Genomic DNA, 21,085 nt, shown 5'->3' on the forward strand with positions numbered 1-21,085 from the left:
CCAACAACTCCAATAGCCCCTGCGGATGAACTTAACTAGAACATAATGGGAGTTTGGAGCGTATCTGTGTCGATGATTTTGCACGCAGACAGGGCTGCAGAGCCATGGTCGGCTGCAGCGGGGCCGGATGCAGGGCGTGCTGTGCCCACACACCCGGAAATTTATACGATTAAAGTTTCCCACAGCCCTCTGCTATGGTGTTCGAGCTTAGCACCTAGCTCAGTCTTCTGTTTATTTCACCTGGGTCACAATACCTAGTTAAAAACTCCGCAGAAGTAAGCAGCTAAAGCCCCTATCCCCAAAGTGAGCAGGTCCTGCTATTGCTTCATCTCATCTCACGGTGGTAGCAGAGTCCTGACTTTATTTGGGCTGAGGAAGAAATGCCCACTTGCCTCCATGGTGTTTCAGTTTTTGTTTTGAAGCTTGGAGGGTTTGCGTGGAATTACACACGAACTGAGGCAGGGTGAGTCACGCTGAACCCGCGGAATGTCAGAACGGCGGTGAGAACCGTGGGCTCAAGCTCTGGGCAGCTGCCGGGGGTATTTACTGACCAGACTGAACTTGGCTGCTGGGGTTTCCTTTTACTGACTCCCCAGATTTATACCCAGGTTTAATGCTGGGTAATCCTAAAATAAAGAAGGGCCTCCACGAGCACAGGGGGAAACCCCACGGCACCATTTGCAGCGTAAGAGCACGATCGTTGTGCCGGCTCTGCCCGAGCGAGCGGCGGCTCACGGCGGCTCACGGCGGCTCACGGCGGCTCACGGCGGCTGGCAGGAACCAGCGCAAGCAGCGCTCCGGAGCCCGGAGGATCCCCGGACTGCCCCGTCTGCCAGGGTGAGCACCGCGATCCGCCCACGCCAAACTCCGCTCCGCTCCGCCCCGCCCCGCCCTGCCCCACCCCACCCCGCCCCGTCCCGCCCCACCCCACCCCGCCCCGCCCCGCCCCGTCCCGCCCCGAACCCGCGGGCAGCGCCGGGGGCCGGCAGGCGCTGCCGGGGCGGGGGCGCTGCGTCAGCTGCGCGCCGGAAGGAGCCGTCGGCTCCCGAATGGCGGCGTGTGGCGGCAGGTGGGGGCAATGGGGGAGGTGCGGTCGCTCCGCCGCGTCGTCTTCGTGCTCCGCGCCCGCAGCCATTCCGTGCCCCGCGGAGCCGCCTGTCCCACCGCCGGCCCCGGGCAAGGGGAGAGGGGCTCCGTTTGGGAACCGCCGGTGCCAGCGCTGGCCGGGCAGAGGCGGTGGCTCCTGGGCGCAGGGGCTGTGGCGGCGGGCGCTGCGCCGGGTGGCCGAGACTCGGGGCTTCGGGCTGTGCCCGGGCCGCGGAGCCGTGCCCGGCGCTTCCCGGTAGCGCTGCCCGGGCTGGTCTGCTCCGCAGGCGGCGGAGAAGCCGCGTTTGGGCTTGGCGTCAACTCCGGGCGCGCATTGTGCTCGGATTTCTGACACAGGGAGCGTTCGGAGGCCGGGTTGGGTTTTGCAAAAGTTGCCCAGAGAGGTGGTGGATGAACCATCCCTGGAGACATCCCAGGCCGGGCTGGACGGGGCTCTGAGCACCCTGAGCTGGTGAAGATGTCCCTGCTCATGGCAGGGTGAGCTTTGGAGAGCCCTTCAATCCAAACTATTCTGTGGTTCTGTGAACGAAAGTTGTGAAGGCTGCCTGTATGACATGAAGCATTTTAAGCCTATATATTCAAGCCCAAGCAGGTAATACAATAATTAGCATAATCTTCCAATATGTTAATGCCAACACAGGAAACGCCAACAGTTTTTACATAAGGGGCACTAGGGTGCTCGTAGCTGGTGAGAGCTGGGTGTCTTTGTTAACATCATTCATATAACACCTGGTGGTTGTGTGTGTGATCTAAGCTCGTCATTTCAGTTTTTAAAGACATAAATTTTGTTTTCAGGTACATGGTTCACCAGTGTTTCACATACCCATCACAAAACATTCCGTTTTGTGGAGCGTAGGAAAATAAATGTCCTCTTTATTTTTCTGTTCACAAAATATTATTAATTTATTTATACCTTAAGGCAGAGATAAAACTCAGCCTTGGACACCAGGCAGTGAGGATGATTTCAGGTGGTGTTTTTTTTTTTTCTGGGGAAAAATAAAGAGCACCAAAGGCAGGAGGCATTAACTGCCCAATTAGTGCAGGCATATAAAAGTAGCTGAATTTTCTCCAGAAAGGGCAGATACTGCTTTTGCAAAACTTCGGGGACTAACCTATGATAATTCATTCAGTAATTGTGTCCAGTTCTGAGAGATTTCTGTGAAGAACAAGATCCCTTAAAGTGGTGAAGTTACACACACAAGGCCTTCTGTTCCTTTGGAGACCTTGACTTAGCATTGTATGTCTGTGCATTCATGACAACACCTTTTTTTCAGGGGGATTGTTTTTGACACAAGCTAATCAGTAGCTCTTCCGAACATACGCGTTGTCTGTAAGCTACTAACAGTTATATATTTGATTATTCTTTGGAGCATTGTAAAGAGCATTGGAGCATTGCAGCCCTATTGGACATTGTAAACTGATTTTTGTCTTGTAAAATATCAGTGAAGCAATGTTAAAACTGTGTCAGGATGTCACTATTTGCGTTTGGTTTTAGGTTGGATATCCTGATGCACAACTGGCTGTCCTATTGGAGCGTGGTGGAACTCGTATGATCACATCTTGCCTGAGGTCTCAGAAACGATGTCATGAGGGTATCTTGCTGAGCAAAACTGTAACTTGATGCCTGCTCATAGAAGAGTTATCATATCACTGTGACAGCACTTTGGGGGGGACTGTTTGGGTACCATAGATGTTCCTCTCAGCACACCGTGGTAGGTGTACCAGAGGAGGACATGGATAACGCCACATTTAGAAGCAACACTGTACTGTCTGATGTTCACTTACACTGTCCAAATAAAAGACATCTCATGGTGCGATTGAACACAGTTGGACAACCAGGTAATGTATGTTTAGACTGATGGAGCTATACCTTCAGCGTCTTCATATATTTGCAATATATGAATCCTGCTTTGAATGGTTAATATGAATGATTACATTTTATTCCAGTGAGAATCACTTCCTACTCAGTCTTTAAGAAGAGATTGCGATTGAGTAGGTGCCGAGTCAGCCAGTAAACTGAAAGTGCTTCATTTATTTCTACTGACAGAACTTAATAACAGAAATATTTCTTCATAGCAAATTTAATTATATTTCAAGTTACCTGTATGATTTTTAATCCTCTAGATTATTGATAGGTGATATGCATACCAAAATTTCATGCAAGCGGAAGCTGCACATAGGCTCTGTCCTTACCTGCTGTTTAACTTCTCTCCCCACTCTGTGTTCTTACAGTATTCCTGTCGTATTTCAAACTCCTTTGGAACACGGAAGATTCGTCATCTGAGAAAGATGTGAGAGAAGCTACAACAGAAAGGGAACACCCGTATGGAGGTGGAGATGTACTGTGTGACAAGGACGGCAATAATCTAAAAAACGAGAGAGAGACAAATATTGAAGGAGTAGAAGCTCTGCTGGATGATGATGGAGACTTGGAAGTGGTCAGAAGACCTCGAAGTGCCTCTGATTTAGAAGCAGAGGATCTTTTGAGGGATAGAGTGTATCCTGTAATTCTGATGAAAGGGGGAGAAGATGCTTTTGAAGAAGAACAAGGCGGCACTTGCAGTGATGTTGTTAAAATAGGTAAACAGTAGGCTTACAGTCCAGGAGAAATGGAATAAATGTGTTTGTGGAAAACAAAAGAAAGCTAGATTTTCTTTAGAAATGTAATAGCAGTTGTTAAGTGGAAGGAGATAACAAACCAAACATAATACTGTGATATTGTAATTATTTTTAAAATTTACCATTTTTCTCCAGAAGTTATTTGAGCAGTAGTATACCATGGGAGACTGAGTGTTCCTTAGTTAGAGTGTGGGTTTTGGCATTATCTAGCGTTATTATATAGAATGAAGAGTGCTTAGTTCTGTATTTGAAAAGGAAGCATGACTTGATGTTCAAATTTGCCACTATGGAACCTGATTTGAACAACATTTGGAGATAACTATTCTATTTTCATTTTCACAGAACATACTATGGCGACCCCCTTAGAAGATGTTGGTAAACAAGTATGTATTCTGCTTTGTAGCATCCTGCTGTAGATTGTACATCTGAATTTGCTCGGTTTTAACTGTTTCCCTTATCCACAGGTGTGGCGTGCAGCCTTTCTTCTTGCCGATTACATTCTGTTTCAACGGGACACGTTCAGGTGCTGCTCGGTGCTAGAGCTCGGAGGCGGCACTGGAATTACAAGCATTATCATGGGAATGGTTGCCAAGAGAGTTTATTGCACAGGTAAGGCAGCTGTTTTCAGTTAAATATTTTAATGAAACTTCATGAAACAGTGCTTTCATCCTGGGATTTTGATCCCCATCCATTCAGTTTTAGTTAATGATCTTTATTAATGTGTATAAAGTTGTGTTGTTTATTGGAAAATAAGAAGTTTCTGAACAGATTGAAAAAGCAGTACTATATTTAAGCTGTGAACTTAAGATGGATTGCCTAGCTCAAAATAGGTAGTAAAGGGATCTAACTTCTTTCTTCAAGGGTGACTCAGAGCTTAGTACGGAAAGACAAAAGCAAGAAGGGTACTAGGGAAGCAATCATCAGCGGATAGAGCTGCTCTGAATTTCCCTTGATCTCAGCTTAAGAGAAATTTCAGTTATTAATCTGAGGGGTCAGTTGCATGCACGACCCATGCAAAATATTATTTTTAATATCATTATGACTTTTTTTTCAGATGTTGGTGAAGATCTCCTGGCCATGTGTGAGCAAAATGTTGCATTAAACAAACACCTGATGGAGCCAGGAAGTAAGTGCTATACAGTCATTGTTGGTCCAATTGCCTGTAAATATATAAATATATTAACTACTGAGGGATTAAGCAGCACAGTCATTGACTACCTGGCATATTCACAAGTAAAATTAAATTTTTGTCTTGGTTTAAAGCAACTAATTTAAAAAGAAAGATGCAAGAGATCTCTCTGTGGTCCATAATGGGACAGCTTTTGAGAAAGTCAGCAGTTAAGACCAGCTGTAGTTCCTATGCAGTTGCTGTGTGAGTTTCACGGAGGTACTTGGGAGGATCACAGATATCCAGGTGCTAGGGGTCACATAATAAGAGTGTAAATTACAGAGATAGAACTCTGGAAAGGAGAAGTGTTTTGCAGGTGGGACATGTAAAAGAGAACGTAGGTTGTTTTTCTGACCCTTAAGTTCATCCTGTTCTCTTGTGAGTAACTGGTTTTGTATAGTAAACAAGTTGATGTTCAACTTTACTTGTTTCTTACATCATCATAATTAATATATCTTCATCACTTGTCTCAGTACAGATTTGGACTCTTTACTTTTGCTTAGGTACTGCCTGGAAGGCTGCTTGTGACTGATGTGATCTTTCTTCACCCACAGGAGGGGAAGTTAAAGTAAAGGAACTGGACTGGCTGAAAGATGAATTCTGCACTGGTAGGTGGCTGTAATGGGTCCTTTCAAATAGGACTTGCTGTTTTGTTTCGTTTTGTTTTTTTTTTCCCTTCAGAGCCATCAAGAAATGCCTATTCCATTGTTTATGAATAAAGCCTTGCAGCACACACGCCTCTGGAAAAAGAGTTGAAAGTACACAATTGTCTGCGGGTGGATCACTGCCCTGTGAATGAGTACAGAAGGGTTCACTGACAGGTTGGGAATAGTCAAGTGGTGGCTGTACTTTACTGAGCTCAAAGTCCAGAGATGCGAACAAAATAGGTCTGTTATGTGGTGATTGTGGAATCCAGGCCCAGTGACGTGGATTTGAGCTGCTGTAATCCAGATGTTGATGTGATGGTATTCTGTGGCGTATGGCTGCACAAATACAAAGCTATAAAAGATGGTGGGGAGGGCAGGTGATGATTTGAAGATGTATAAATACTTGTTCCAAGTGGAATGGTGAATGTGTTACATTTTAAATATTCTTCTGCTTTTTGCAAAATAAAGGCAACTAGCCTGAGTAACATTTAAAGTGCAATTAATGATAATAAAGCAGATCACTAAAATTTCAGTGGTTACAAGGTCAGCACAAAATTGTAGCACTTGGAGCCTACTTTATAGATTTTTATATAATCAGTTGGATTTGTCGTAATGCTTCTAAAAAAACAGAACAGCTGTTCAAGCAAGTGGAAACATCCTTTTTGCATTCCAAAGCCTCTCTTGGACCTAAAAAAATCTGATTAATGAAAATATTTGATACCGCCAGTTGAAGAGGCTTTATGTTTTTTAGACTTTCAGATAAAGTTTCTGTATTTTAACAGTCTAAATTTTTAAAAGCATGATGAAGTAGGAAGCTTAATCAAAACTCTCACAAAGATGCATTAGCTTTTTTACAGAAAGCAGTATTTGTTTTCGTCTAGTTAAATCTGTGGTCTTGCTACAGGATAGTAGTTTTTTGTAAATTCTAAAGTCAAACTTACTTACATACCTACAGCCATGCTTAATATTGCAACTCAGCCTTGGGAGAATTGGAGATAACAGAGAAAGCGAAGGACTGCAGGAACTCCAGAGGATGAATAGAGGGCGGTTTTGATTTCCCTGGGTGGGATGCTCCATCCATGGAGGAGCAGCTGACCCCAGGAGTTAAGGAGGAGTTACTTTTTTCCATGTATCAATCATTTGGGACATTTAATCATGTACAGCAGAGCCATATTCTTTGTTACAGATCCTGAAGCTCCTTATAGCTGGTCTGAAGAGGAGATTGCTGATTTGCATGACCACTGTACTGTGATAATGGCAGCTGATGGTAGGTAAATATAAACAGTAAGCTTTTAAATCAAACACTTAAGCATTATGAGTAATACTTTAAACGTACCTAGTTTGCGTTTGAAATCTAATCGGTCAGATTCTTACCTAATTTGTCAAAGCGTTCCTGTCAAAGTGTCCCTGTTTGTTTGGTTTTTTTTTTAAAAACAATTGTATTTACATTCTAAATTAGCAATAGGAGAACAGATGGTGAAAACTACTAGCTTTTTCTTTCATTTGGTGTGGTAATCATTTGTGGCTAAATAAATTACTCAAAGAATATAACCACAAGCAAGTGATGAATTTGACTTTCAGAAGAGAGTTTTGTGTCCTTCCTTTGTCTTGCATCAGATAAACTCTGAGCAAATAATGAAAAATAGGTGGTTAGACTAATGTATGTTACAATGTGAAAGTGATTCCCATTGATGAGAAATTTTAAAGAAAGCCTGACATAAATAGCAGCCCTGGATTCCGTTACAGGGTCAGTTGTTGCCCTTAAAAATATACTTCAGGATTTAGTTAAAATAGTGACTTGTTTGATTAGAATAATCGAACTAAGGCCTGTTGTTGTTTCATAACCAACACTTAAGTAGATCATACAGTCAAACATATGTATTTTATGTTCTTAATCTTGCTGTTTTCAGTGTTCTATGACGATGACCTGACAGATGCCTTGTTCAGAACACTGTATAGGATCACACACAACTTGAGAAATTCTTGCACAGTTTACATAGCATTAGAAAAAAGGTAAGTGTTACCAAGAACTTAAAATCAAAAGCACCAAAACCTTACACGCTCTATTTATTTGGAAGAGACATCTGATTTGATTGAAGGTCGACTTCTGACTTTCATTGTATTAGTTGACTGCAGGCTGCAGCATATGCTCAGGACAAACAGTTCCACAAGAGTTCAGCTTTTGTTGTCCTACCTTTTGTCTTGGAGCAGATGACTTCTATAAATAGATGGCTATATTGATGTATTCTATAATACCTGGCAACATTTGCCATTTATTTCTGCGATCACAGAATGGAAGAAAGAGGCATAGAATTAGGGTATACAGGAAGCCAAAACAAGATTCTGTTGTGGCAGAGGGCCTTAAAAATCAATGGAAACTTGTATCCCAGAATTATTGGGTATTGACGCTAACATAAGTCACGTCTGCGTTTCAGGAATAGTGGGAGAGTTACTTTTTTTGGTTATCACAGTTAGCTAATTACATTGAGAAGACCCACATTTTCCCTTAGCTGAGGAAGGTTATGTAGCTATTTAAGATGCCAGTATAGGAGAGACATCTTCAATTAAATCTTCTCTTGCCAGGCTGAACTTCACTTTAAGACATATGGATGTTACATGTGAAGCCTACAGTCATTTTAGAAACACTCTAAATGATTTGGAGAACCTCCAAGATGGAAAAATGAAATATACTGTGGAGCCCATCAAGCTTGATTTCTGCCAGTTTCTCGTTTATGAACGAATTGAGCAGTTGGTAAGTGGCATTCATTAAAATAAGTGTAATGTGTTGGGTTAATCATCTCATATCAGTTTTCAGCTGTTTGCTGAACAGGAGAATAAACATGAACTTTTCATGTATTGCCATTTAGCTTTTTGTTGTTTTAAAATGATTTTTGTTTGTGCTTACTGAATCTAGCCTAGATTGACGTAACACACCCTTTTCTGTCACCAGCAGCGTGGTGGCTCAGGCTGTGTCATTTCCTTCAAGGTTAAGAAGCAATCTCCACTACTTTGAAACATACAATTTTTGTGATTGACTAGAAGATGGGACCAATATCTCTTCTCATTTATTTGCATGTAAAAGAGCTTTCATTTCATAGTTTTAGTAATTACTTTCCCAGTTCAGAGTTCAGGAAATAATGCTCTAATATCTGTGAACAAGTCAATTAGCTGTAAACTTCTGTTATTCAGAAATATGTCAGATATAATTTTTGTGGTTATTATCTCCCAAGCACTTATGGTTCTCTTTTATTTTTGTTTTTCAGTTGTCTGCTCTTACGAATGTTGCTCAGGGTGGCTAATAGCTTGCTAGCTTCTAGAACAATACAATCTAACAGAGAACGTGGAAATTTTGTACTGCATTGCAAATCTCTTACTAAGAAAAGATGTTCCTGTAGTCGACAAACTATTACTGGGGCTTCTGCAGTACATACGTGTAGTGATGTTATGAGGGCCACAGTTACTTCATGAGATTGATTTATTCTACTTAATGCTGATACTTTGAGATGTAAAAAATGCAAAATTTTAAAATAAGTTTTGCAAATATTTAAATGTAACCTGGGTTATACCTAAATGTGTAAACTCATTCCCTAACCTTTTCGTGGAAGGCTACTGGTCTTGGAAATACATTCATTTTAAAAACTCCTAGGTTTTTTGTTTATCGTGAAATGTGTTGCCACAATTCAAGATGTCATGGTGAAGAGTATGTGATAGTCTGCTTACTGATCTTTTGTATAGCAAACAAAGCCTATGCTAATTTATTCTACAAAAATAAAGTCTGGTTTTCATCTCCATTGTCCAATGGATAGAGAAGCGTGTGTGTTTGTGTAACACAGGTTTGTGAGACCTTGATTCCTCAGTAAATTGAGTATTTTTTAAGTTATATTTTTACTAGCATTATTGAAAGCTTCCTTAACACAGGTGAAGAAAAAGAGTGAGATTATCAGTCACAATACTGGAGAAGGTCATGCAGTCCAATGAAATTATGTTAAAACAAATTATTTGAATGATACTGATTTTTATTTTTAATTTTAAAAAATCATGCTAGAAGAATGCAAAAGTCAATTCTATTCCTCTGTATCAAAGATAATTTGATGATTGTTCTAGGAGATTACACAGATGGATTTAGTATCCATCCACAGATGGACACTATCTGTAGATGGTGGCATAGGATGTGTCTTAAAACTTATCTTCAAGGGGGCACGTTGAACTTCTTCATAATTGCAATCTACTGATGTGAGAAAGGACCTGTATGTGTTTGTTTCCACTCCTACAGGAATTGTGGAGGATCGTTGCTGAACAACTCACATGACAGCGACATGAGAAAACAGAAGATTTTGTTAAAAATGGATTTTCATCCCAAGAAAAGCATTTTCCTGGTGGAACTGTGTTCTCACAGAGTATCACTGTGCGGATTTGCTTTACTTCAGTAGGTTTTGGTTTGGGTGCTTGAGACATAGTTTCTTTGATGTTTCTTTTACAAAACTGTTTAATATTGGTGTTTGCTGTACGTGCTGGATGCCAAACGGTGGCAGTGACACAGTGACTTGTTCTTTGGGATTGATGGCTTAGGTTTTGGAGTCTGACAAGGAGCTATTTTAACCTTTTCTGTGTGGCTGATCTGCAGATGTCATGCATTTTCCTTTTCATTTTCTGAACATGGACAATATTCTTGGTCTCATCCTAGTTCCACATTATTTATGTTTATGACCATTTGTGAAAGAGTGTTCGGGGCAAGATCTATTTGCCTTTCATGGACTCTTCTTTAAGCAATCTGTTTATGAAACTTAGTCCTTAATTTTCAGTTTGTCCTATCTAAATTGTACTAGTTTAGGGCTACTGTCTGAGCTGAAAGAAGATGAGATACATTTTGCTTGAGCCTCTAAAAATACTCCACAGAGGTCCTGGAGCTATATTGTCCTGCTGAAATTTTAAGTTATTCTGTCCTTACCAGCTTAAGGGTGGAAGACACCATGTGAAGTGATGGATATGCTACTACTCTTGAAATGTTTGGGATCCCACCCTCAATGTGTATATGTGAGACTGGGGAGAAGGAGATGACCGAGAATGTCTTGCCCATGCAAATGGTGCCTTCACTATCTTTGACTTCAGATTAAAGTGCAACATATTGATCAAATCTCTCCTGTGTTATTAATGAAAGCAAAAACGTGTCTATACGTTTTATGAATTTTGTGTGTGCTGGGACGTTTATATCACTTGCCGTATGTACGCTGCCACAGACATTCGTGTGCCTGCTGGATTCTTTAGCATTATGAGGTTTGGGTGATGAAGCTGCTGTGTCCTGGGACTTGTGGGACTGTGCAGATGCTACATTAGAAGCATCTGTCTGACTTTTCAAAAGTCTGTTGTACGTGCGGTTTAGTTCAGTTGTCTTAGGTCAGTTATTTCATAACCTGCACATGTGTACAGAGACATATTTTTTGTGCTCTTTAATGACATGAAAGGTTGTTAGATGATGATGGCCTTTTCCTGTGAGCATAGTCAAAGTAAATATTACATTATGTTAGCATCTGTCTGCCTAGATGAATACAGAACTTCAAAGATACAAAGCTGTATTTTAATCCAAAGATTCCCAAGCTAGTGTTCTTTTGTTTGTTTTGTAATGTTATGAATTTCGGTAGAGTAACTGAAAACAATTGAGTCTGAGTCTATTTAAGTAGTTTATTTAAGTAGTAATTTTTTGAGGGCTTTAGCAAGAATTAATCCGAAGTGGAGTGAAATAGCGTGTGCAGTTGAAGATGATGTTTACTTAGACAGGACTTCTGAGAGTCTGAGGAATTATCAGCAGAAACTTATCCAGATAGAAAGATGCTGTAGATATGTAGATAGAAAGATGCTTTTAAATAGAGAATTTGGCCATTTACTGCAGCTGGCTTAAAGTAATATCTGGGAAAGTTTTTTAAACTTTGAATAAATGCAAACATCATGGCTGCCTGGGGAGCAAGCTGAAGTAGAATTTCCTGCTAAAGAAACAAAGTTAATCTTTCTGCTAAAGGGAAACAACAGCTTTGGGGGTTCCATGACTGAGATCCAGTGTTTTTGGTAGAGGAGTTTCACCGATTTGTTGGGAAGTGTGGTCATGGATGGACACATGATATTCCCAGAGGCATCTTGTTTGAAACAAACTGATTTTCACTTTTGTCGCTGGTGTATGCTGAAATAACACCTGTCCTTTCTCAGTGCCCACACTTCAGATGAAGATGGCAGGCATCCCTGTCCTGCTTTTGTCTTAAGAGGAACATGGATGACATAACTGTAGATATTGGTCAAAAGAACAACTTGAACTTTGTGACATTTGAACGAGCACTGCAAGCTGATCACATTAGTTCTTTTCAGTCTTTGTTGATGTCAGACTTGGAGAGCTGCTTTGTTGTGAACTTCTGTGTGCTATTTTGCAGTAGAAAGAAAAGTTGTTTAAGGTAATAACTTGATGGGATGCATTATGTATATTTATTACCTCTATGTGTTCTCATGTGTAGGTGGCTATTCATAGGCCATGTGTGTGGCTCCATCTGCTGTACAACATTTTGAGTCAAAACATTTTACAGTTTGTTACACGCCCTGTGCCTTTCTGTTTTAACAATATTGTATTTTGGAGTAACAGTTTAGGTTGAATACGTAGTTCTGCATTTCTCAGCTAGACTTGCAGATGTGTGTATTAGAGATAAGGTTACTGTGGAGATCATCTTAAAAAAAAAAAAAAAGTGATGTTGAATTACCTACTTTTTAACGGTAGCTTTGGGAGGCTGCCTCCAGCAGGTCTGGATTTTGAAGAAACATTCTAAGAAGAAGTGGACATAACTTTTTCTGTGTGGTAAGGATCAGGACTTAAATTGGGTCTCAAAGTTTTATAGCAGATAAATCTCAGGAGATTGCCTATTCATTGGCTCGACTGTTCTCATGAACTCGTACATACATCACTAGCTCCTGTCATTGTTTGTTTTCACCAGATAATTAAGGGAGGGTCTAGTCCTAAATGAGGCCTGGCCTAGCTGCTGGAAATAAGCTGTTTCTTTTCAGATTCTTCTGTGTCTAGTTACAAATCCTGTCCCTTCTTCACTTTCCTCTACCCTCTGAAGAGAAGACTCTGCAGTGGCTTTCATAGGACAAAGTATAAATTATTGCTTAATGTGCTCTTACCCAGAGAGTTACACCAGACTGACCCAGCAACCACGGTGTGACGTGTGCAGTTAAACTAAACAATGGAAGAAGACAAAAGAACCCTTTGGAGGTTCAAATCAAGCAGTAGGATTTGAAAATGAGCTGCTTTTGCTGCCAGGCTGTCATACGCCCTGGCACATGACTCGAGTCCAGAGGCTTATATTTTATTACAGACTTCATCCTGCTCTTGTTTCACTCATCCTGACCCTGATTTTCTGTGTGTCTGTGCTGAAGGTTGGTGCATTAACCAAGGGCAAAGGTTCATCTTGAAAAACAATGCCTCTGGAGCAGTCAGGTGTGTTTGGACAGCAGATTTCTTCCAGCAGGTGGCATGTGCAGTTTTCTAACAATGCCAGCACCCAAGTGAAGTTCCATGTATCTGCATATCTGTGTGTGTGTTCACAAACTGCTGGCCTGAGCCACCCAGGAGTGTCAGGAAGAGGAGACGCGAAGGAACATCTTGAGCTCCTTGGGCAAGGTGAGTGTATTCTCTAAGCTTCTGCTTCCTTTGTATGAGGGATTTTCTTTTGTAATAGGGATAGTGACAGCAAATTGTAAAAATTGGTTTTATTCCATTGATTTTGTTCTCTGCAGTTTCTTATAGCTAATAACATCTCTGGAAGAACAAGAATCTCATTTTATGTTTATACTGCTAGGACCTGAGCTTGTCAGGCAATGAAAATAATACACTAGCACAAACTATAGAGAAAATAAGTTATTTGGAAAAGGAAGAAGAGAGTTTATTGTGGGAATATATGATCCAAAAACATCTTTCCAGTCTTTGAGTGCAGTTTGGTGCAGGCACAAGTGACTGTACCGCATAATCCCTTGGGAACGTGTCCAGCCAACCATCTCTCCTTTCCTCAGGAAATGCTGCTTTTCCCTTTGAATGCTGGGTATATTTGATAATGAATCAGATAGTGACAAGCAAGAGGCAAATCGATAATAATTAAAAAGTAACTAACTCCTGCCGCAAAGATGAGGAGAAATATATATAACGAGTTAGGCAAGAAAGTCAGCAGTGAGCTGGACAGCAGATACCATGAGAAAAGGAGAGTTTACTGCTCTGTAATGGCCCAGCTCAGTTCCTGCGATGAGATATCGGTAGTAGGTTTACATTATAGGTTGATCAGAAGGGACACCAAGAAATTATCTCCTCTGTTTTCCTCTCCAAGTAGAATCATACTCATCTGAGAATCCTGATGAGTGTTTGTCTTGGTTCCTATTAAAGCCTCTCATGATGGAGATCTTGTGTTACTCCCAGTCATCTGTTCCAGTGCTTCATTGTCCTTCCTGCTGCAGAGGTTTTCTTTGTGGCTGAACTGCTGCCTTTCTTGTAATATCGGACCATTAAGTTTTTCTTATTGTAATAAACTGTGACCGATTTAAGAGTTCTACCCAGGATGAGAAGATGTCTTCAGAGAGGATTGAATCCTAGCTATAAACTTACTGATACATCAGCTGTGCCACTGACTTCATCTCTGGACTCTGGCAGTGTCAGTGGTGGAGACATGTGCTGCTGGACAGGATTCCTGTGCCATCTGCATGTCACTACCATGTGCATCGCAGCTACCTTCTTCAGTCCACTGCTGCCTGCAATTTTGTTCTAGGCTGGACTTAAATATTAGTGAAGACTTGGATTTTAAATTTGGAGTTTGACATCAAGTTAAAACTAGCATTAAGTTTCTAATCTGAGTTATATGTCCAAATGACTTCCCCTGATACTGTGTTTGCTAAATTAAGTCTGTCCCAAGTGACTGCAGGTAAATATTAGGAATTAATGGAAGGACAGTGGGTCTTTGTGAAGCTGTAGCAGTGGAGACCCAGCTCCCTGCCATGATTAGCAAATGGGATCCCCGGCCTCAGCTGCACCATGGCCTACAGAGCTGACCGGAGCAGAGCAGCCCAGAGAGGGACTGGCAGCTCCTTTTTCAAGAGGAAATTATGTGCCAGCAACAGGATTTTGGTTTCTCTTCCCTGTTCTCTCTGCCAGGTGCGGTGGGCAGCCAGCCCGGTGGGTGCTGTGAGGGAGCGCGCTGTGCAGCGCTCACAGCTCGGTTCCGGCAGCAAGGTTTGGAAAGGTCCGTCCTTAACAAACCGTGCTCGGAGAGACCGCGTGTCCCGCGGCTCCTGCAGCGCAGCCGGTCCGTGGTGCCGGTCCCTGCTCCGGGCCCCGAGCCCGCTCCCCCGCGCACGCACCTCGCGGCCCCGCGCTAGGCCCGCCCCGCCCCTCCCCGCGCCGCCGGGGGCGAGCCCGAGCCGCGAGTCCCCATTGGCCGGGCCGGGCGCGGGGCTGCGGGCGGCGGCGCGGATTGGCTGCGGTGCGCGGAGCCGGCGGAGAGCGGCGGCGGGGCCGCGCGGGCAGCGAGCGCGGGGCCTGTGGTGGCGCCTGCCCAGCCCAGCCCGGCGCCACGGAGCGCGGCGGCCGCAGGAGACGCAGCCCCGCACGTCGGGCTGAGCGGCGGAACCGCAGCCCCGCAACTCCCGGTGAGTGGCGGAACCGCGCGGCGCCGCGGCCGGTCGGGGCGAGGGGCCTGCGTGAGCCCCCCGGCGCTCCCCCTCATCCGCTCCTGCCCGGTGAGCCAGGCTCCCCGCTGGGCCCGGAGCCCGCAGGTTGCCTCTCTGTCCCAGCCTCCGTCCCTGCAGGCGGCGGTGCCCTCCTGCTGGGGTGGCCCCGCGTCGCGCTGCCGCTCGGTGCGGTGGGGAGGGAGCGCGGGCTGCCCTGGCCCCCGCTCCGATGCCCTGGCCCCCGCTCCGATGCCCTTCCCGCGGCGGGGCTGCCTTCCTCCATGGCCGCCCCCCGCATGAGTTGGCGGCGCTGGGGCTGCCTGGGGGACCGGCCGTGGCCGCTCTCCGCTCGACTCCCGCGGGGCTGTCGCGTACGTGGGGGCTGCGTGTGCCGCAGGGGGGGTGTTCGTGTTCCTCTGGGCTTTGGGGGTGTTGGCATCCTCGGGGAACCCTTTTTTGTTTTTTTAGTCAGACCTGAGCGTGGTTCTGGGCCTTGCAGTTGCCAGGCAGGGCGCAGCCGTTCCCGGTGGATTCGGGGGACGATGCTGAGGAGCAGAATTTGTTGTTATCCGGGAGTTTCGCCGCATTAGGGGCGGCGGGTGCGATGCTCTGTGCCCCTTGCAGCTGCGCTGCCCGTGGGGTTCGTGTCCCGCACAGCAGGTGTACCCTGAAGCACATCTGGGGAAAGGCAGTAATGCAAGGGCACAAAACCCCTGAGAAAACATATGCATACCGTGGGGAAAACACGTCTGACTTTGCATATAGGGTCTCCTTTTCTTAATACGTTGCAGGCAGCTGAGTGGAAATCTTCAGTACTGGTGTTTATGGAGGCCGGCTGCTGCACTCCAGCTGAGATTCACTGGTTCTTTTCAGTTTCCTGTTCTCCAGCTAATGGTTATGCTACAAAACCCAGGGCTTTGCCTTGGGACCTCCTTGTCTTCATTTACCTTCATTTGTGCTTTAAAGTAGCGTATGTCTGTTTAACCAGAGCTTTGCTTTTGCCTCTGATTCTCCTTCTATGTTTATAAAATATAGCAAAGGGAATGATATGCCAAGAAACTGAACTAAAGTAGGAGACTTCCAAGTAATTTTGTAATCAGTAATGAATGTTCAGGCCTACAAAAATTGGATTTTGCCCTGCAGTTCAAAGGCATGGCTCACAGGCGCGGGCTCTTAAAAGGGTCTTTACTTCTATAATTTGGGCAAGGAATTCAGTAAAAGCTGAAAACCAATTGGTACAAAAGGAGGGCACTAATGGGGTTACCTTCAGGAAGCTCTGCAGTAAGGAAATTCCCTATTAAATATTCTTATATTCTGATTATTGTACTATGAATTGAATTGAGGACATTTTTTGCAGCTCCTATTGCATTGTTGGTTTGTTGGGTTTTTTTTACTGTAATTAATCTTTCTATGTGTTTGAGTAATGTGAATGTTGGGCAAATTGTGTCTGCTGTCCGTTTGTCTTTTCTGGTTGGAGTTACATATCCAGACTTGGAAGACAATAATTCAAACGCTGGATCATAGCTCACAGTATTAAACCACAGCATCTGCAAAGAAGGTTAATGTCTGGATGTCATAGTGTTTCTCATCCTTAGCATTTAAACCACTTCGCAAACGAGATAAACATCACTGGTGTGGCTGTACAGGTGGGGAAACTGGGATCGATCCAGGGAAAGCAAATTGTTGCTGCAGGTAGCCACTGGGTAGACTCTTGGGCTCAGGATCAATGTTCAGGTCTTCTATATCTGCAGTCAGCCAGTGCTCTGCCATTACACAGTGTTATACCTCTTGGACAAAGTGCAAAAGACTGTGGACACGCCCAGGTAATGGAGACCTGAGTCTATAAGCGCCCGGTGTTATTAGACAAGCTGACTACCCGTAAAATGCATGGGGAAATAATGCACCAGAACTGCTTTCTCCAAAGCAAAGCCCTTCAGTCTTCTGGGGAGTAACAGGCTTGGAGGCACACGGTACAGTGGGCGTCTTGTGTATTCAGATACAAGGAAAACTGAAATAAGTGGATAAGATTGGATATTTATGCCCAAGAGGCAGTAAGCAAGCACAACGTGCAAATGAACGCCAAGCAATCAGTAGGTGTCCTGCTGGCAGCTGTGCTATCTTTCCAAAAGGAAAATGTCCTGATCTGGATTCTTTCAGAAACAGAGAGAAATTAAGATGCTTGCAGGCCACATATATATACACATCCAAACTAGTTCGTGCTGCACCTGTCAGCAGCTTAGAGCTCTCCAGGTGATTCCCCTTGCCCCATGTTGTTTGTGTGGTGTTTTAACAGTGCAGCTTCAGGACAGTTTGTGCAAAGCTGTGTATCTATTTGTCAGCAGTCCAGCAATAGCCGCTGGTGTGTGTCTAGGTGCAGCCGCACAGATCTCAGCCCTGACGGGTGTGTGACAGGTGCCTCCTGCCCTCCGAGGTGTCACTTTGGCTGCGGAATTCCTCCTGGTTTGTGCTCTGAGCACGGGGCCCGAATTAAAGCAGCTTAAGTTACCTTGTGACATATATTAAAACGTCTGCTACTGCTTAACTTTGTACTTAGAATGATTATAACGCCACGGTTCACAGAGTTAGGAAGGTGTCACAGCAGATCTAAGACAACTTGGATCTGGTTCTTGGCTTCGCAGCCCTGTTTTATGACTTCTAGGTTTGAGGTTCCATTCCAGAAACACTTTTAAAAATTTTTAGCTGTTTCAAGTACAAATAAAGATTTGCTTCCTTTCATATCCGAATGGAAACAGCTTGTGGAAATGTCTCAGAAAAAAGGTCTGTTTAGCGGTGGTACGTGTGCATACTGAATGGACAGTAGAACACTTGTTTTCTTTTAAAGAAACAAACAATCCTGTTGTACCTTAAAATCTTGCCGTATTGACTGTATTCCAGAAACTTTAGCTCAAATGATGACTCTCTGAACTTGGATGAATCTCCTTTGCTTTTGGCTTTGCAAGAGGGAGCAGGGAGAAGAAGGGAACAAGTCTCAGATTTCATGTAAGACGTTTCTCTTCTTCATTGTTTTCAAAGACCATTTGATTCCGCCTTGTATGTTGCAAATTGTTGATCTGTGTGCACCATTTTTGTTCAAGTGGGCTTTTCCAGTAGCACCTACTCTTATTTTACAGTTCTTTATAAGCTCTTAAGAGTTTTTTCAGACATAATGGTAAGCCTGAATCAAATAGTGAGGTATCTGAACCCATTTGAAAGAGTGACTAATAGAAAATAGCTGGATTCCATCAGGAGAGCAGCTAGTACTGATGCGTAGGAAGCTCTGAAAGTGGAGGTAAGTAACACAAAATGACACATCAGGAGCCCTGCAGATAATTATTGATATGGAAGGATGGATATACTTTAAACCTTACATAACAGATTTATCTTACAGGAGGCTGGAAACACTCTTTTCATTGTTCCAGACTGATCTGCTTTCAAATTCCTTTTCTTTATGAACAGAAGAGGTTGCCTCAGGGGTCGGAGCTGCTACCAACTTGAAGTAGATAATTCTACCAGCCACTGCCCTGTGACTTGGAAGCCGTACATCCCTGTCCCCTCCGTTCTGAATGTTGTGGTCTGCTGTATCAGACCACAGGCCTGTTTCCTGAAATGACGGCTATGGGCCAGGAAAACAGAGGAAGTGGAATTTTCTTAGCCATATGCTGTCTGTGCAAAATTAGCACTATTCTGGGGCTTTTCCAAAATGTGCAAAGTGTATAAACCAGAGAATATTGTCCTGAACTGTTTCTGTGGCTTTCATACTCTCTTCTAATCTGTGATAGTAGGGTTCTGTACTGTGTCCTTGTATTAAATTGTCTTTCCTTTTGCAAAATATTTTACTGTTCATTTCCCAGCTCTTAGTTGGCCAGATACTAGACAGTCATCAAAAGAATCAGGTGGGAATCTTGAGTATGTGTTGCATTTTTTGTTGTATGGAAAAAGTAGGTTGTCTCTTCTGCTGTCCAGTAGAGGTACAGCAGAAAGAACATTTTCAAAGAGTATGATTTTCTTTTGAGAAGAAATCCCACTTTTTGCAGCATGAATCTCGTTTTCTTCCATCCTAGCTTGCGGATTTGGAGTGTTTTTTGTTTTGTGCGACACAAATTCTACAGTTATACAGGTGTTTCAGAAAGGTGTGTATTTCATGATGGCAACATGTTACAATTACACACACACAAAAAGGCATCTAACAGCCATCATTTGAATATCTATGCCCTGCCCTTTCAAATGGTAGGAGTTTCATTTGTGGGTGGTAGAGATACAGTGATTTCCAATTGGGTCCATCTTTTTGGAACACCCTGTAAATTCTCTTGAGAAAACAAGCATGTTCTAGCTCAGTCTGGATGGTCATTTAATTATGATCAGGTAGTGGCTGGTCTTGCTGGCTGCCTCTGTCAAGGTGCGTGGCAGCCACTTACGGAGCAACTAAAAGTACTACCTTTTGTAAGTGAACACTGCCAGCTTGAAGAAAAGGGCCAGGAATGTGAACTTGGTTATTCAGACTTAAATGGTAACCCTTTATGTTGTGTACTGCAATTATTTTTGTAAATCTCTCTCGGTTTTAATGCAGAAAAAAAGCATTTGTGTAGATGAGTGCTTATACTGTACCGTACCAAACTCTTATTTTGACCCTTGGCTGTATAACTCTTTCTGCGGCCAGGCAGAAGGCACCTTGAAAGCAATCAAGGTTCAGACTTGGTGAGTTTCCCATTTAGATTTTATTATTTCACTGAAATACAACTTGGCATTGGTGGGGAACGGAGCTCTCTAAGAAGTGTTTGTCTTCTTGTGACTCTTGTGAAACTCAGTAGTTTAAAAATTAAAATCTAATTCTGATGGTGTTGCTGGGGACAGTTTAGAGTAATGCAGCTTGCTGAAGGTTTAATGTAAAAAGTCAGTATGTCTTAAGTACATTCTGGGTGATAAGATGTAGGGCCAAACTACTGTTTCAGCTGTACAGCTGTAATTCTGACAGTAAAACAACTTCTAAACCTGTCTCCAGTTTCCCTCATCTCGAACACTTAAAAATATCCCTTCTTCTGGATGGAATTTTCCTTGCCATCCCCAAGCAAAGTTCAGTTTTAATTTTACAAGTGAAAATATGTTGCTTTGCAACTGTTGTACCCATATATAATTCTATTTTACGTAGGAATTTTTTAGCAATGTCCTCAAAATCAAAATGCCTTGAGTTTGAAACCTGGCATAGTTCAAGTACTTTTGGTTTGGGTGGTTTTTTTAATAAGTTCCTAGCTAGATCTGGAGCAGGAAATTGGCTGGATAAAGCAAAAATGGAGTAATCACTCTCTGAGAAATTCTTACCTGGCACTTGCTAAAATACACTAGTAGTCTCTAATTTAGCCTCAGCCTGTTTGGGATACAACAAACTGAGGAAAGAGTGTTACCAAAGTGTGTGGATTTTCAGCACAAGGTTTTCTTTCTGGTTGGCTGGTTGGTTTTTATGGTTCGTTGGTTTTTTTGGTGGTTTTTGTTGGGCTTTGTTTTGTTATTTGGGGGGCTTTGTTGTTGTTTGGTTTTGTTTTTAGTGAAGGTGGTTTTTTTTTCCCTCCCCTTCTAACCTCTCACAGAACAAAACAGTGGGTGTTGGGAGAAGACATAAATTAGTGATGATGTTTCCTGATGTCCTATTTTTGATGTTTGGCTCCATTTTAAAGCATCCAGCTTCCATCTGTGAGCCTCATACCAGGCAAAGCACAGGGCAGCAAGCTCTCTGTGGAAATCTGTACCCTAGTGCTGGATGATTTAGCGCTAGCTTTCCTACCTGCAATCTGGTATTAATCAGCCCTTCCTCTTCCTCCTTCCTACCCAGCAAATGAACAACCGTTTTTTTTCACGAGAGATG

At 43.3% G+C, this 21,085-nt stretch overlaps 2 protein-coding genes across 8 annotated transcripts in view; both read left to right on the forward strand.

Moving 5' to 3' along the window:
- Nucleotides 1-439: 439 nt before the first annotated feature.
- On the forward strand, nucleotides 440-10,675 carry METTL22 (methyltransferase 22, Kin17 lysine). Of its 5 annotated transcripts, none has more exons than XM_071815328.1 (11): nucleotides 440-463; nucleotides 2,603-2,946; nucleotides 3,340-3,687; nucleotides 4,069-4,109; nucleotides 4,191-4,335; nucleotides 4,781-4,852; nucleotides 5,449-5,502; nucleotides 6,728-6,808; nucleotides 7,452-7,554; nucleotides 8,125-8,293; nucleotides 8,492-8,778. In XM_071815328.1, exons 2-11 carry the CDS (start codon nucleotides 2,841-2,843, stop codon nucleotides 8,552-8,554), a joined length of 1,182 nt encoding a protein of 393 aa, XP_071671429.1. In that variant the 5' UTR covers nucleotides 440-463; nucleotides 2,603-2,840; the 3' UTR covers nucleotides 8,555-8,778. The 5 variants fall into 5 exon arrangements, with proteins under 5 accessions (XP_071671429.1, XP_065707227.2, XP_065707229.2 ...); XM_065851155.2 differs by lacking the exons at nucleotides 440-463; nucleotides 8,492-8,778 and adding exons at nucleotides 965-1,069; nucleotides 9,815-10,675; XM_065851157.2 differs by lacking the exons at nucleotides 440-463; nucleotides 8,492-8,778 and adding exons at nucleotides 965-1,069; nucleotides 8,805-9,800.
- Nucleotides 10,676-13,176: 2,501 nt separating this feature from the next.
- Nucleotides 13,177-21,085, forward strand: part of ABAT (4-aminobutyrate aminotransferase) — a 49,478-nt gene continuing 41,569 nt past the window's right edge. The window contains exons 1-2 of one of the 3 annotated variants that reach the window (XM_065850282.2): nucleotides 15,075-15,207; nucleotides 18,124-18,228. The gene's annotated coding sequence lies outside the window, so the exon portion shown is untranslated. Of the gene's footprint in view, nucleotides 13,199-15,054; nucleotides 15,208-18,123; nucleotides 18,229-21,085 lie in introns of those variants that run through there. The other 2 variants (XM_071815207.1, XM_065850281.2) reach the window with 2 other exon arrangements.

The sequence above is a fragment of the Patagioenas fasciata genome, chromosome 15 (assembly GCF_037038585.1).
Source record: "Patagioenas fasciata isolate bPatFas1 chromosome 15, bPatFas1.hap1, whole genome shotgun sequence".
Taxonomy (NCBI): domain Eukaryota; kingdom Metazoa; phylum Chordata; class Aves; order Columbiformes; family Columbidae; genus Patagioenas; species Patagioenas fasciata.

Bases quoted from the DNA above. Each gene is read 5' to 3' on its own strand.
- METTL22 (XM_071815328.1), top strand. From the start codon at position 2,841: ATGGATAACGCCACATTTAGAAGCAACACTGTACTGTCTGATGTTCAC. The intron at 2,947-3,339 runs GTAATGTATGTT...GTGTTCTTACAG, and splicing joins GAACACAGTTGGACAACCAG to TATTCCTGTCGTATTTCAAA. The intron at 5,503-6,727 runs GTAGGTGGCTGT...TCTTTGTTACAG, and splicing joins GAAAGATGAATTCTGCACTG to ATCCTGAAGCTCCTTATAGC.